Source organism: Drosophila suzukii, chromosome 2L (genome assembly GCF_043229965.1).
Source record: "Drosophila suzukii chromosome 2L, CBGP_Dsuzu_IsoJpt1.0, whole genome shotgun sequence".
In the NCBI taxonomy this organism is placed as follows: Eukaryota; Metazoa; Arthropoda; class Insecta; order Diptera; family Drosophilidae; genus Drosophila; species Drosophila suzukii.
This window is the reverse complement of record NC_092080.1, coordinates 159,222-172,783: the sequence shown is the minus strand read 5'-3', so window position 1 is coordinate 172,783 and position 13,562 is coordinate 159,222. Positions and strand designations below refer to the sequence as shown.

The 13,562-nt window shown below is 44.7% G+C and overlaps 2 protein-coding genes across 2 annotated transcripts; both read left to right on the top strand.

Moving 5' to 3' along the window:
* Nucleotides 1-115: 115 nt before the first annotated feature.
* On the top strand, nucleotides 116-7,007 carry LOC108013612 (ATP-binding cassette sub-family G member 1). The gene is made up of 7 exons (XM_017079557.4): nucleotides 116-564; nucleotides 3,205-3,322; nucleotides 4,169-4,358; nucleotides 4,578-5,411; nucleotides 5,475-5,643; nucleotides 5,705-5,805; nucleotides 5,870-7,007. The coding sequence occupies exons 1-7, from the start codon at nucleotides 381-383 to the stop codon at nucleotides 6,368-6,370; spliced, it is 2,097 nt and encodes a 698-aa protein (XP_016935046.1). The 5' UTR covers nucleotides 116-380; the 3' UTR covers nucleotides 6,371-7,007.
* Nucleotides 7,008-9,291: 2,284 nt separating this feature from the next.
* On the top strand, nucleotides 9,292-12,682 carry LOC108013622 (ATP-binding cassette subfamily G member 4). The gene is given in 11 exon segments (XM_036812872.3): nucleotides 9,292-9,516; nucleotides 9,887-10,139; nucleotides 10,437-10,560; nucleotides 10,616-10,703; nucleotides 10,756-10,857; nucleotides 10,912-11,057; nucleotides 11,111-11,624; nucleotides 11,684-11,852; nucleotides 11,912-12,168; nucleotides 12,229-12,256; nucleotides 12,259-12,682. Coding segments are annotated over 10 exon segments (1,722 nt in total). The 5' UTR covers nucleotides 9,292-9,516; nucleotides 9,887-9,934; the 3' UTR covers nucleotides 12,348-12,682.
* The last annotated feature ends 880 nt before the right edge of the window (nucleotides 12,683-13,562 follow it).

The following is a 13,562-nucleotide window of genomic DNA, read 5'->3' as shown; positions in this document are numbered from 1 at the left end:
AGACGTCAGGCACTGGGGCTGCGAGTGTGTGTGCGATGGCACTCTCTGCCAGCGGTCGCTTAAATTTCTGGCTTTGTTCCACTGCCGCAATTGCTTATTTCAGTTGCGATCGCGGCGCGAGCGAGTCAAGTCCTATCATTCGAGAAGCGGGAGTTCCGTTTCGAGCAGACGGGTGGAAAATTTCTCTCACCTAACCAGACGGTGGTGGAATCGAATCGAGAACGTGAACGTGAACGTGAACGCAAACCCAAACCCAAACGGGAACGAAGGGCAGCAGGGGCTGCAGTACTGCTGTCAGTGGCAAAGTTTACGAAGAATACACACACAGCACAGTGGTTGCATTTTGCTTTTTAACCCCGACTGGTTGACTGATTGACAAGATGACTAAAAACGATAATGCGAATCTGTTGAACGACAACAGACTGGGCACCGCCGGAGCAGGCCAGCTGAAGGCCCAGATAGTGCCCGCCCAGCCGAAGACCCTGCAGCACTTGCCCAAGCGGCCGGCGGTGGATTTGGCCTTCCACAACCTGACGTACCGCGTCAAGGAAGGAAACCGGAGCAGTAAGTAGTACCCGCCACATATTTCACATGTGTACACATTTCCACCTGCACACCTTGGTCTCTCTCACCTCACCTTTGCGTTTTTGTTTTCGTCTTCTTTGTGCTGGGGTCCCTGTTCCCGAGGCCTGGGTAGTAGTGCATCCCCACATGTGCCAACGGGAGCTCCTTCCTCGGAGTGCTTTGTTGCTATTACGCACTTCCCTGGCTTTAGCGGGTTTTACTTGTTTGCTTTAGCTGCGCTTTGCGTCGTGCTGGTTTCTGGTTTCTTTGTTCTTCTGGCAGCAGTATCGCAGTATCAGCGCTGTCACACTGCGAGCAACGGGCAGAACTTCGGATTGTAGCGCTGAGTAACCAATCGTTGTTTCGTCGGATCCGCTTCCCATTTACACAAGGGCGGCTGTGGCCAAAGTTCACTGGGTTGCACAGCGATAAGCCGTGCCAAATACATCGAAATCGCATCCAGTAGCCGGGGAGTAACTGCCCACACAAACGCTTTTCGCCAAGGGGGCACTCAACAAGTTGGTTCGATGCTCAAGCATCTGGAATGCGAGCCATGTACTCTCTACACTCGTGTCTGTGTGTATCTATCTTGGGGCATGGGTGGAGCAGCACGGGGGTCACTCGGATCTGGGGCTGTTAATGAGCAAAACATTCTATGCTGGCGGGCCGCAGTGAGAGGTTTTGTTTTTTCTAGTTTGAGTGCTTGTTTGCTGGCAGCGGTTTGTGCTTGATGTGTTAGCAGAGCGATTAGGGTTTTGTCATAACCGGATAGCTAGTTATGGTGGGGTTGGGGGGCTGGATCGGGGAAATGCATCGGAGGGCGCACTGTATCCGCGGGAGTGGCCTCATGGAGCCATTTTGAATTGGTAATGATGGTACGGCGATAATACCCCCAATAATTTGGTATTCGAACGGGCACAGCTGCTTTGTTCTCAGATGTCCGTCAATCAATAAAAAGCTCAGTCGCAAACCCTTATGGCCGATGCGAACGAGCTGGCCCGGCCAAGTACAAAAGTAATTGGAGGCGGCAGCAGTCTGAACTTTGCACAGCCGCAAATTGCCACAAGATTCAAAGGTCGGCCATCATACCCAATTAAGTCGTTCAGAATATGCGAATATATAGACGTATTTACACTGGCCAGTGAGTGTGCCTCACCTGGCCGACAGATTTGCAGATGGCACGCCGCCTTCAGAGACGTGCTAAGTTTGTGGGCTAATAATGTATACAAAACAAAGTGGCTGTGGCTGTGGCTGTGAGGCAACCGATGGAATTCGCGCTGTTTTTGGGCTGCTTACTATTCGACTTTGAAGTAAACAAAAAGGCAGTGGCGAGTACCAGCGAGCGTTCTCGGATGCTCATTTATAAGTTTCACTGTACGGTCTGGAGAGTAGAATTCACAAAGGCGACTGCAGTGCCCTTGGGGCTGGCGCTTGTCTCGCGCAATCTTTTCTTGAGCAAACTGAATGGCGGCACTTGTCCAATCTGGCCGGCAAAGCAGCAAAGCTGCGAGTTGGCCTTAGAGTCAGACTAGCGTTTGTCAAGCATGGCCCCACTTTTGGTGCCATTACAGCGACTGGCAAGCAAGTACCGGCACTTTTCAGGCTGTGGTTCAATGCGAGACGTTGCGTAGCTAGTGGTTACGACTACGACTAGCTAGTCGCCGCCTGACAACTTGCAGGTTCACTGCCAGCTTTCGATGTGAGACGTATTAAGTAAGCCGACAAATAAAACAATTACGGCCCTGCACGAGGTTAATAAATCTGAAGTTTCACTTCTGAACGGGTCACGGTACTTTACTAGTCGTAGTTATGGCACGCCTAAATTGAAATGTTTCGTAATGGACGCTTAAGAGCAACTATTAAATCCAGTTATAACTCCGGTGCCCCACAAACATCAAGCCACATCGTACAGCCCTCGATCTTGGTATTCCACCAACTTATTTCGATGAAATGGTTCATCCGTCTTCTGGCAAGACTGAGAGCCTGCAAGCAACGCGCGTGCTCCTATGAAAACGGGTTTATTAGCATTTTCCGTAAAGCGCAGATGGCTAGCCGTGCAAATCTATTGGTTTATAGGTATGCGATGGTGATAAGGCACTTCCGCATCTGAACAGTTCCATTTAGACAACATGCGCGAAATTACCCATGTTGAGGCCGACCATCTTTAAAGTGGTAACCAAAACTAATTAGGCATGCGCTCCTCGATATTTACAGATCCATTGTTTCGGTGGAGCTGATTGTTTCATGTAACCAAATTCCGAATAATAGAAGCCACTTGGGAGCGGCTGCAGTTGTCCAATAGACTCCTGAATCGTTGGAATTCGGTTGGTAAAACCATCAGTCATACCGTTTTTGTCTGAATTCATGAGCTCGAATGCCGGTGGAGGTGGAAGTCGAAAAACTCCGTGGGGCCAATGACCGAGTTATGCCTTTTGATTGTCAGACTTAGCAAATTTTGTTTACCTATCGGCTCTACACTTGCTCTTCCGATGACCAGTGCAGCGTCTTATTTGATAGTTTCAGCGGTTCGCAGTCGAGTGGCGCACTTGGGTTCAATGACGTAAGACCAATCAAACCGCCAACTATTTTTAGTCTGAACAAGAAGTTGGCCCAAACACTGATTCGTGCCTTTTATTACAGATGCCAAGACCATTCTGAAGGGCGTCAGTGGACGCCTCCGGTCGGGAGAGCTCACAGCCATAATGGGACCATCGGGCGCTGGCAAGAGTACGCTGCTCAACATTTTGTCCGGTTACAAGTAAGTTTGGCTGGGCCTGATAATTTGCATTCACAACAAGTAGCTAAAATCCGAATCACCGACGAATCTGACCTTGCGCTAGCACACGAGAATACGACGAATCGAGTGCGAGTATGTTTATAGCCAGCCCTATATTATCAACAGTAATAATAACGACTTGATAAGCACTCTGCCTCTTTCGGTGCTTGAACCGCCGACCTTTCTACGCTCTGCGTTCTTTGTAATTATATAATTTATGCGCGACACATACTGTTCCGATACTAAGCGACTTCCCTTCGCCAACTCTATCTTTATTCGTTTATTGAAAACGTCAAATTTTGCTGTATCGCATAATAATCATAAACAATTCAGTTAACCTGGCCAGTTGTTACTGTTACTGTTGTTACCAGGAGCAATTAGACGTTCGCGCTGAATGAATCGCAGGAAGTTTTTTCATGACATATATATCGTACCGGAGTGTAATCAGCGCCCGCTTGCTATTTCCTCACACGGCATTGTCGTCGTGTTTTATTAGTTTAAATACTTGAGGCAGAATACGCTACTAGTTTGCTGAACTTCGGACTTCAGTTGTCCGATCGCGTGCACATATATTTTTTGTGTATCAAATAAGTGTCCGCATACAAGCACGCGTAGATATGCACAGTACAATACCCGTCCGATTATTTGCAATTAGCTTTGCCCATGATAACAGTTTTATTAAACGATTTCCCGATCTTGGAAAAAAAAAAGGTAACCCTACTTGATCCTTTGCTACTGTATATGATTGGGACTAGGACATTTAGATCTATCCAGTACTCCAGTAATGGAATCCACACAACTGACTCTTCCTTTTAATTGCATCCGCAGAACGTCGAGCATCGAAGGAAGCGTCACAATGAACGGCGCAGAGCGCAACCTCAGCGCTTTCCGCAAACTGTCCGCCTACATCATGCAGGACAATCAGCTGCACGGAAATCTCACCGTCCAGGAAGCAATGACGGTGGCCACTAATCTGAAGCTTAGCAAGAAGTTCTCGAAGCCTGAGAAGCATTCAATGGTAAGTCGCAAAGAGATCGAGGCAGTGAGTCAAATAATCATACAAGCTTCCTATCCAGATGACAAGTTTATTTTTAGCCAAATTGACTTAGACAGAACCAGTTCTGGGTAGTATATTTTGCAAATATTTATTTACAGAAAATCTAGCAAGTCATCGCGACTGAATAGAACCAAAATAAAACCTACTTCCACCCTGCTAACAAGCCGCTGTCTCTTCCAGATCGATGACATCTTGCTGACTCTCAGCCTGAGCGAGCACCGCTACACGATGACTCGCAATCTGTCTGGAGGCCAGAAGAAGCGCCTCTCGATCGCTCTGGAGCTGGTCAGCAATCCGCCCATAATGTTCTTTGACGAGCCCACCTCTGGCCTGGACAGCTCCACCTGCTTCCAGTGCATCCATCTGCTGAAGATGCTTGCCGCCGGCGGACGCACTGTTATCTGCACCATCCACCAGCCCTCCGCTCGGCTCTTCGAGATGTTCGACCAGCTGTACACACTGGCCGACGGTCAGTGCGTGTATCAGGGCAGCACCAAGCAACTGGTGCCCTTCCTGTCCACGCTGAATCTGGAATGTCCTAGTTACCATAACCCGGCGAGCTACGTGATTGAGGTCTCCTGTGGTGAGCACGGCGATCACACCCGAAAACTGGTCGACGCCATTGACAATGGCAAGCGGGACATCCGCTCGGCAGCGGACTACGCAGGGCTCAAGGCTCGAAACGATCTTGTGAAGGTGCAAAACTTGAAGGCCATTCTGGACAAGAACGACGCCTCGAACGTCAGCGGCAGCAAGTACGAGGACAACCTGACCCTCAACAACGGCTTGCTCAACGGCATGGTCAACGATATTGTCAAGGAGGGCAATGGCAGCTCCGCGTTGGTCACCACCAACGAAAAGGGAGACGCCATGATCGACGTGGAGAAGTCCGTCAACTGCACCACGGCCCTGCTCACGGAGGAGATCACATCCCCAGAGCGTTATCCGACCTCGCAATTCCACCAGTTCTGGGTGGTTCTCAAGCGAACTCTACTCTTCAGCTACCGCGATTGGGTAAGCAGAATTTTTGGCACTGAATTATGGGCTGACTAACCTTTTCGTTTTCCTATTCTGTAGACCCTTATGTATCTTCGATTATTTGCCCATCTCCTGGTTGGATTCCTGATCGGTGCCCTGTACTATGACATTGGCAATGATGGAGCCAAGGTGCTGAGCAATCTGGGATTCCTCTTCTTTAACATGCTTTTCCTCATGTACACGTCAATGACCATTACGATCCTATCATGTAAGTGAAACTGAATGGTTTACTAACGCTTTTCGGTAAATAATATTTGTCTCGTTCGCAGTCCCGCTTGAAATGCCTGTTTTGTTAAAGGAAAACTTTAATCGCTGGTACTCGTTAAAGTCCTACTATCTGGCTATATCAGTAGCCGATCTACCGTTTCAAGTGAGTTGCACTCAGGGCTTATGGAGAGCAACTGTATCTAACAACCCGTTACTTTCTCCTCCAGGCAATCTTCTGCGTTATCTACGTGTCGATCGTCTATTACTTCACTTCGCAACCGTGGGAGCTCTTCCGCTTCTCCATGTTCTTGTCGGCCTGCCTCCTCATCTCGTTTGTCGCTCAGTCCGTTGGACTGGTGGTTGGTGCTGCCATGAATGTGCAGAACGGTGTTTTCCTGGCCCCTGTCATGTCCGTGCCCTTCCTGCTGTTTTCCGGCTTCTTTGTCTCCTTCGACGCTATACCAGTATACTTGAGGTGGATCACATATTTGTCGTACATCCGGTACGGATTTGAGGGCACTGCTCTGGCCACCTACGGGTATGGCCGCGAGAAGCTGAGGTGCTTCCAGGTTTACTGCCACTTCAAATCGCCCACTACGACGCTGGAGGAACTGGACATGGTGAACGCCAACTTTACTCTGGACATTGTGGCCTTAATTGCGATCTTCGTGGTGCTGCGCATCTCGGCGTACCTGTTCTTGCGCTGGAAGCTAAAGACTGTGCGCTAGGCATGTTAATGCTCTTTGTTGTTTTCGGTTATAAAAGCTTTCTATGTACCTACTATTTAGTTTTCTACAAAGCGTCTTGGGTTCTGTTCTTAACCATTAATCTTTACAAAATTTATTTTTGCCTAGTTTTTAGTTGCGAAATTCATATTTTAAGTGATACAAACGAGAGAAGGTTTCACACCTCACGTTAGCTTGATTCCAGCCGCAGATGTAGCAAAACCTTACAACAGTTTAACAAACCAAATCACTGTAAGCACAACATCATCGATATAAGAATCGTATAATGAAATAAGTTATTAAACATCAAAACCCACATTTTTGCCAAAAAAAAAGAAAAGAATATTTGAATACATTTCCATATGTATTGAACGATTGTTTTATAAATGTCTGTGAATAATAATCTTTTAATACACATTTTGTGTCCTTGAACAAATAAAATCCTTGTAATATACATATATTTTTATTCAAGGTACTTTAAGCCCGCTTGTAATTATTTTATACCAACTTTTTAATACAGGTTTATGATAAATCCAGATGGTATTTAAGTGTCTGCAACATATACATATTTTATAATCACATTTGTATTTATAAAGATTGCATTCTTGGAGGAAATAAAGAAATTATACACAAAACTCTACTACTATATGTTTTAAGCAGAGTAAATGGGGATTATTATATTGGTTAGCATTTTTGCTGCATAAAAGCTCTTCGAGCGCCATCTGGCGGAAACACGGTCCAATAGCTCGAGTAGTTTAACGACCGTTAAATAAATGTGATTATTTAAAAGGTTTGTTCTTTTCAAATTGGAAATAAGGTAATGAAGCCGTGTTTCTTTTTTTTTATATTAATAAAATATATTTTTCTTAGGCTAGGTATAACCGAAATGAGTGTATCCCCACTTTGCAAACAAAAATTACTACATATTACAAATTCAAATCTTCCCAATAAATCCACCAATTAGGGGTATAATTATACGTCATACGACGTTTCAACAGCATCTAATATTCGCCATACTTTCTGTACGCGCTGTTCCACTGACTTTGCAATTTCTCGTAAAATATGCCACATATTTGTGTAATTCTAACTTCACGTTTATGTTAATTACCAAAAAAAAATTACTAAGTAAGTTTAAAAATTCAAAGTTTCCCAATAAAGCATCCAAATAGGGGGTATCATTTTATGTCATGGTAACGTCATGCATTCTGTAGCCGCTGTTTCAATGACTTTGCAATTTGCCTTAAAATATGTCATATATTTATGTAGTGGCAGCTAGAAGCTCATGTTAATCACCACAATATTGTGTGCCTTAAGCGAATGAATTTTCAATTTAATGCACCAGCAGAGATTTGCATGCCATAAGAGTATTAAGGTAGGTCAGAGCCATCAGCATTCCCTCTATTGGCCAGCCAACTGGAATCGTTAAAAATAGACCGGCCGTATCCTTATGTGTCAAGTTCGAGATCTTGCAAAACAAGTTTTTCCGCCTCTCTAAATAAGGAACCAGACGCTGCATCTCTACCCAGAAGGGCAGAAGAATTCTGACCGAGCACAGAGCTTCGCCTCTGTAAATCTAGCATAAGCAGTAGCATTCACTGCTGCGTTCTTCCTGCACTCGCTTTTAGTACCATTTCATTCGTCGGTGCAACCAGTCGACGCCTCCTAGCTGCCGCCGTGGTTGCCACCATGAGAAAGAGAGTGGAAAGCCAGCGACAGCAGCAACTAAAAAAAGAAAGTGGAGTAAGTGCCCCCTAATTCTCCGCCAATCCACCCTCTGCAGCTCCAATGTCAGTGAGTGGTGCACTAACGCAGCTGCAAGTCGTAGAGCTCGCCGGCTATATCTAAGCGCGTTCGTTGAACCCGAACAACTAGGGAACAACTGAAAGAATGTGAGAGTGCTTGCAAGAGTACACACAAGTACGATAGAAATTTTAGACCTAAATAGCAAAAGCCAATTCAATTATTTAATCGACTTCTGGGTCAACTGAGGGAGTTGTTATCAGTACATATTCAGTACATGACTCAAAAACCAACAAACACATAAATGAATTCAGAATATACCGATAATTCTGTGAGCCCAAGATACAAAGACCTCATAAGCTTCTGCTTTATTTGCCGAAAAGCACATGCCCTGATAAATGCACGAGCACAAGGAATATATAATTATATTTCTGAAATTAGCTGTTACTTCTTGGATATACAAATACTTATATTTATTCGTACAATGTAGGATTGTTGATCATGTATCACCAGCCGAAACAAAGTTCAACATTCGCCGCTTCAATGCATTTACATGCGCCATTACTCACACAGCAACGGTCAAAAATGAACCAGACAAAGACTGTGCTGGCAAGTCGCCTACCGAGTACCCTAGACACACTGGACTAACACCTTTCTATGCGCAACTTACAGCAATATTTGACAGTAGGCAAGCTTCGCTTCCCGAGTTCTTTTTAGACGGTATCAAAAAGGGGGCCAATGGTCACGCACCCGTTTAAGAGCGACTCACAATTAAATTTATATTCATACGCTGACGCTAAATGCTTTCCACAGATAAAGCGCTTCGGTCGCGAAAACATGGAGCCCGCAATCAGTGAGTGTCAAGAAAAGATAAAGAGTGAACAACAGCGTCCAGATTGCGCATCCGCACTGTCCGCCCGCCCACCAGCTGGTTTCTTAAATCTAGCACCGGACAAAGCTTCCGCTATGGATTGGCCCACTAGCTGATAACACATGAAATTCTCCGAAAGTTCTGTCTGTGGTGCAGTGACTGCATCGCGATAATTGCAAATCGAGTGCTCAGTCTCTGTTCACTGAGCCCTACTAAGGCTACTCATCAGCACTCCGTGACATTTGCTCTTGCCCCCACACCCAGATTCGGTCGGCAAATAGCCAGATCTCCAGACCGCCGCCGCTCAATCAGACAGCCAGTCATTCGGTCAGAACTCGAGCAGGCTGTCAGTCGTGTGTGTACTGTGTACTGCTTTCCATCAATTGAAAATCTGAGTTCGTTTTCGGGCTGCGCCTAGACATCGATCGCTCATTCCTGGTTTAGTCGGGGAAATGAATTTCATTTAAAAAGTTCTTCGGTCAGTACGGAATTCGTTTCCAGAACAAAGGGAGGGCGCTATTCCTGGTCCCAGTTACGCGTAAGTAATTTTTAGAAATGCAAATACTCAGTTGAAGCAAAATGAAATTGCCGCTTTAATTTAACTCAACTCAAAGTAGCAAGCAAACGAAACAAACGGTGAAGATAAATTTGACAAACTGGTTTAATCCACGAAACTTATTAACTTTTTTGTACAATGCTGTTTACTAATTGATTCTTATTGTACAAATGAATATGCGCCATTAAATGACAGCAAGAGATTCCAGTATTACGACTGAATCCCCATCGAAAGGTTATCACAAAAGCGAAACACTGAGCGATCTGTAAACTAAATCAATTTCAAATGGCGATTAATAGGCAAAATGAATCGTTAAGTTTATTGTCAATAGTTCAAAATATCTCAATTTCAGGAGCAATGACATCGGATCGCAGCAACGACGCTCCCTAGGAATATCAAGATGCAAACAGCTAGCAGCCTTAAGGGCAGCACAACCTCCCAAAACAGCTCCCTTCAATACAGCAGCGACATTAACGCCATAAGCCTCGAGCCCGATCATTCGGAGGACTTTCAGTCAGTCAATGGACTCAAGTATTTGCCATCCTGGCCAGCGGTAAATTTGCAGTTTACGGAACTGAGCTATGACGTGCTCGACCAGAACAATGGTGAGTGAATATGATCTGCTCATGATCATTACGGTTGGGTAATTGGAAATTAATATATTCGTGTCTGATAATGGGTTATTAAGAATGATAATTGGACATAATTCCCAAAGTAATTGCTGTTTCCACAACCCGCTTGTTTTCTGATGTTGAAAATGCACATATTAAAGGGCAATTATTCCAGCTAATTCGACATTAGCTGCGGTGAAAGTCATGACCCTAGAAGCAAAGTAACCATTCAATGAAAGATTAGTATTCAACTGAGATGGTTCTTTTTATTTTTGTCGCCCCCTTCTGCAGCTTCAAAGAAAAAGACGATTTTGCGGGGAGTCAACGGGATGTTTCACGCCCACGAACTCACGGCTATAATGGGACCTTCAGGAAGTGGTAAAACCACACTGCTGAACCTTTTGGCAGGTTTCGGGTAAAATACAACACATCAAACCATTATTTAATAACTCATCAATATTAAACACCAGCGCCGTCAGCAGTTCCGGCGAGATTTTGGTCAACAACAGTCCACGGGATATGCGGGTCTTCCGCAAAATGTCCCGATACATAATGCAGGTACGAGTGGATTTCTGAAATATGTTCGGTTGACAATTCCTTAAATTCACAGACAGATGTTCTGGATCCGCAGTTTTCGGTACACGAAATGATGCTTTTGGCGGCAAACCTGAAGTTGGGGAATGAACTCAATCTTAAGCAAAAACTGGAATTGGTGAGGTTGACTTTAAAACATTGGCCTTGTGTTCTTATCTCCAACCCTGAGTAGATTGACGAAATTTTGGGAATGCTACGCCTAAAAGGATCCCAGAAAACCATGGCCCCTAAGCTCTCGGGCGGTGAGCGAAAGCGTTTATGCATTGCCCTCGAGCTGGTCAACAACCCGCCTGTCATCTTTCTAGACGAACCCACGACGTGAGTTAATAAAATCAGTGAAAAATGATATTAATTCATACCCAAACCAACAGCGGTCTGGATGATTTGTCGAGCTCTCAGTGCATTGCCCTACTGAAAATGTTGGCCGCCGGAGGACGCACTGTGATCTGCTCAATCCACACGCCATCCGCTAAGATCTTCGAGATGCTCGACGCAGTCTACGTCCTCGCAGAGGGCCAGTGCATCTACCAAGGAAGAGGCGCCAATATTGTTCCCTACATGGAGTACCTGGGGCTACACTGTCCAATTACCTACAACCCAGCAGACTTCATCATCGAAGTGGCATGCCTCGAGTACGGGGATTCCCATCACGAGCCAATGGTAGAGGCCGTTGGCAACGGCAAGGTTGCGCGATGGACTCCTCCATCAGAGGACGGAAAAATGACACCCACCAAAACCGACACCACATCGGGAGCGTCGTCGTACTACGAAATGGACCAGTTTGAAGAGGAGATCAGCCCAAAGCTTTTGCAAGCCAAGTGTAGCTGGTGGATGCAGTACAAGTTGCTTTTAATGCGAATGCTGATCCAAATGTGGAGGGACAAGGTAAGTGCACTTAGCGAAAGAAGCCGAAAGACAATTTTAAAATTTCTTTAATCCCTTAGTCGTACATCAAGCTGAAGTTCTACATGAACATCGTTCTTGCATTACTGGTGGGGTCACTCTACTTTGGAATGGGTACCTCGGCTTCTAAAGCGCTTTTCAATTTCGGTTTCATGTTCACTATTGTGATAGCATACCTGTACCTGCCTATGATGCCAGTGCTCCTCTACTGTAAGTGCTTTAATTTATTATCGAGCATATATGTTTAGTAAGGAACACATATTTTGCAGTTCCCACGGAAATAAATCTGTTGAAGAGGGAGTATAATAACCAGTGGTACCGCCTAAGCTCCTATTATGCTGCAATGATTTCGTCGAAGCTGCCATCCATGTTCATTCTAGCAGTTATATACCTATCCATTGTGTACTTAATGTCCAGCCAACCTCTTGAATGGTTCCGCTTCGCCATGTTGTTTTCAATAGCTTTTGTTACTGCCTTAACTTCGGACAGTTTTGGCTTGTTGATCTCCAGTAGATTAAGCTTGGTGGTGAGCAATTTTTTACCTACTCTTCTCGAGTATATTTTGATCAGGTTAAATTTCTTTCAGAATGCAATGTTCATGGGGCCAGTGCTAGCCGTGCCTCTGATTCTGCTTTCTATATACGGCATAGGGTACGGCGGAGGAACCTACATATCACCCCTTATGAGGTTTTTGATGCATCTTAGCTACCTTCGCCATGGTATGGAAGGCTTAGTCGCGTCCCTGTATGACTACGGGCGCGCCGACACAATTTGCGAGGACACGGAAATATTTTGTTCCTTCAAAAAGTCCAAGGTCCTTCTAGCCTTCCTTGGTTTTGAGCACATGCACTATTTGTGGTCTCTCACCTGCTTGATTGGCTTCTATTTGCTTTTCACTGTTGCAGCGTATATTATGATAAGACAACGGCTGAAAAAATCATCAGTCAACCCGATCTTCGCATACGTCCTACAGCTGTTAACTAAATATTTTAACTTTACTTCGTACAACTATTAAAAATAGAACCCGGTAAATGTAAAAATAGTTTTAAGCGGGATTTTAGTGGACATTCTAAACCTCGAAGTAACCCATGTTATATAAAGTTTAAAACAAGTATGGGCAAAGTGATATGTACAACTTAATCCTTGGATAAATATTATATTTTTGGGATAAAAAATAGTTTTAGGAAGCCATTATATTCATTTATCAATAGACAAAAAACATACAAATAAAGAAGAGCAAAATAGTTTATTAAGTTTGTTCCTACAGCCTAAAACTATGCTGCCAGAAAAGACGACAAGCCCAAAAAGATCACCACTATTAATAATAATACGTCCAAAAGTTGACAAAATTAGATTGATTTTGGGATGATTATCAAAGTCCTTTCGAAATCGATTTGAATCTAGTCCAATGATTATTTCATGAAATATATAATATAAACATTTACCTGGTCTTCGGAGAGTGTTCTTGTCTTCTGATACAGCTGAACATTTATTTGTCTCCATGTACGAGTACTACCCACCGTTATTCTTTGTGCTTGTGTAATTATAATGCCAAATAGTCGATCACAAATACGCATTTCCATATTCGTATGTATGTAGTAGTGGATTTGAGTTTTTGTTGTGCCCGAGGCTTTTCGCAGCGACTCTTCTCCTGTTCTTACACAGAAATCTTCGATGAGCAGATATGTGGTTCTGATTGGGGCTGGGATCTCACTGGGAAGCAATTGGGGCTCCGTCGCGGCAGAGACTCTTCTCTAGTGCTTATACAGAAACGCTCGACATGTATGTATATATTCTGGTTCGGGCTTTGCGCTTCCATGTACTGCTTTTGATGGAGACCCACAGGAAAGCGCAACAGGGGCTCCTGGCAAGCTATTCTCCTTTTGCTTTATCACAATTAGATTGGAACTAGGCACACAT

Coding starts and splice junctions, on each gene's coding strand:
- LOC108013612 (XM_017079557.4), top strand. CDS start 381: ATGACTAAAAACGATAATGCGAATCTGTTGAACGACAACAGACTGGGC. Junction 5,412..5,474: donor TCTTCAGCTACCGCGATTGG/GTAAGCAGAATT, acceptor CCTATTCTGTAG/ACCCTTATGTATCTTCGATT. Junction 5,806..5,869: donor TAGCCGATCTACCGTTTCAA/GTGAGTTGCACT, acceptor TTTCTCCTCCAG/GCAATCTTCTGCGTTATCTA.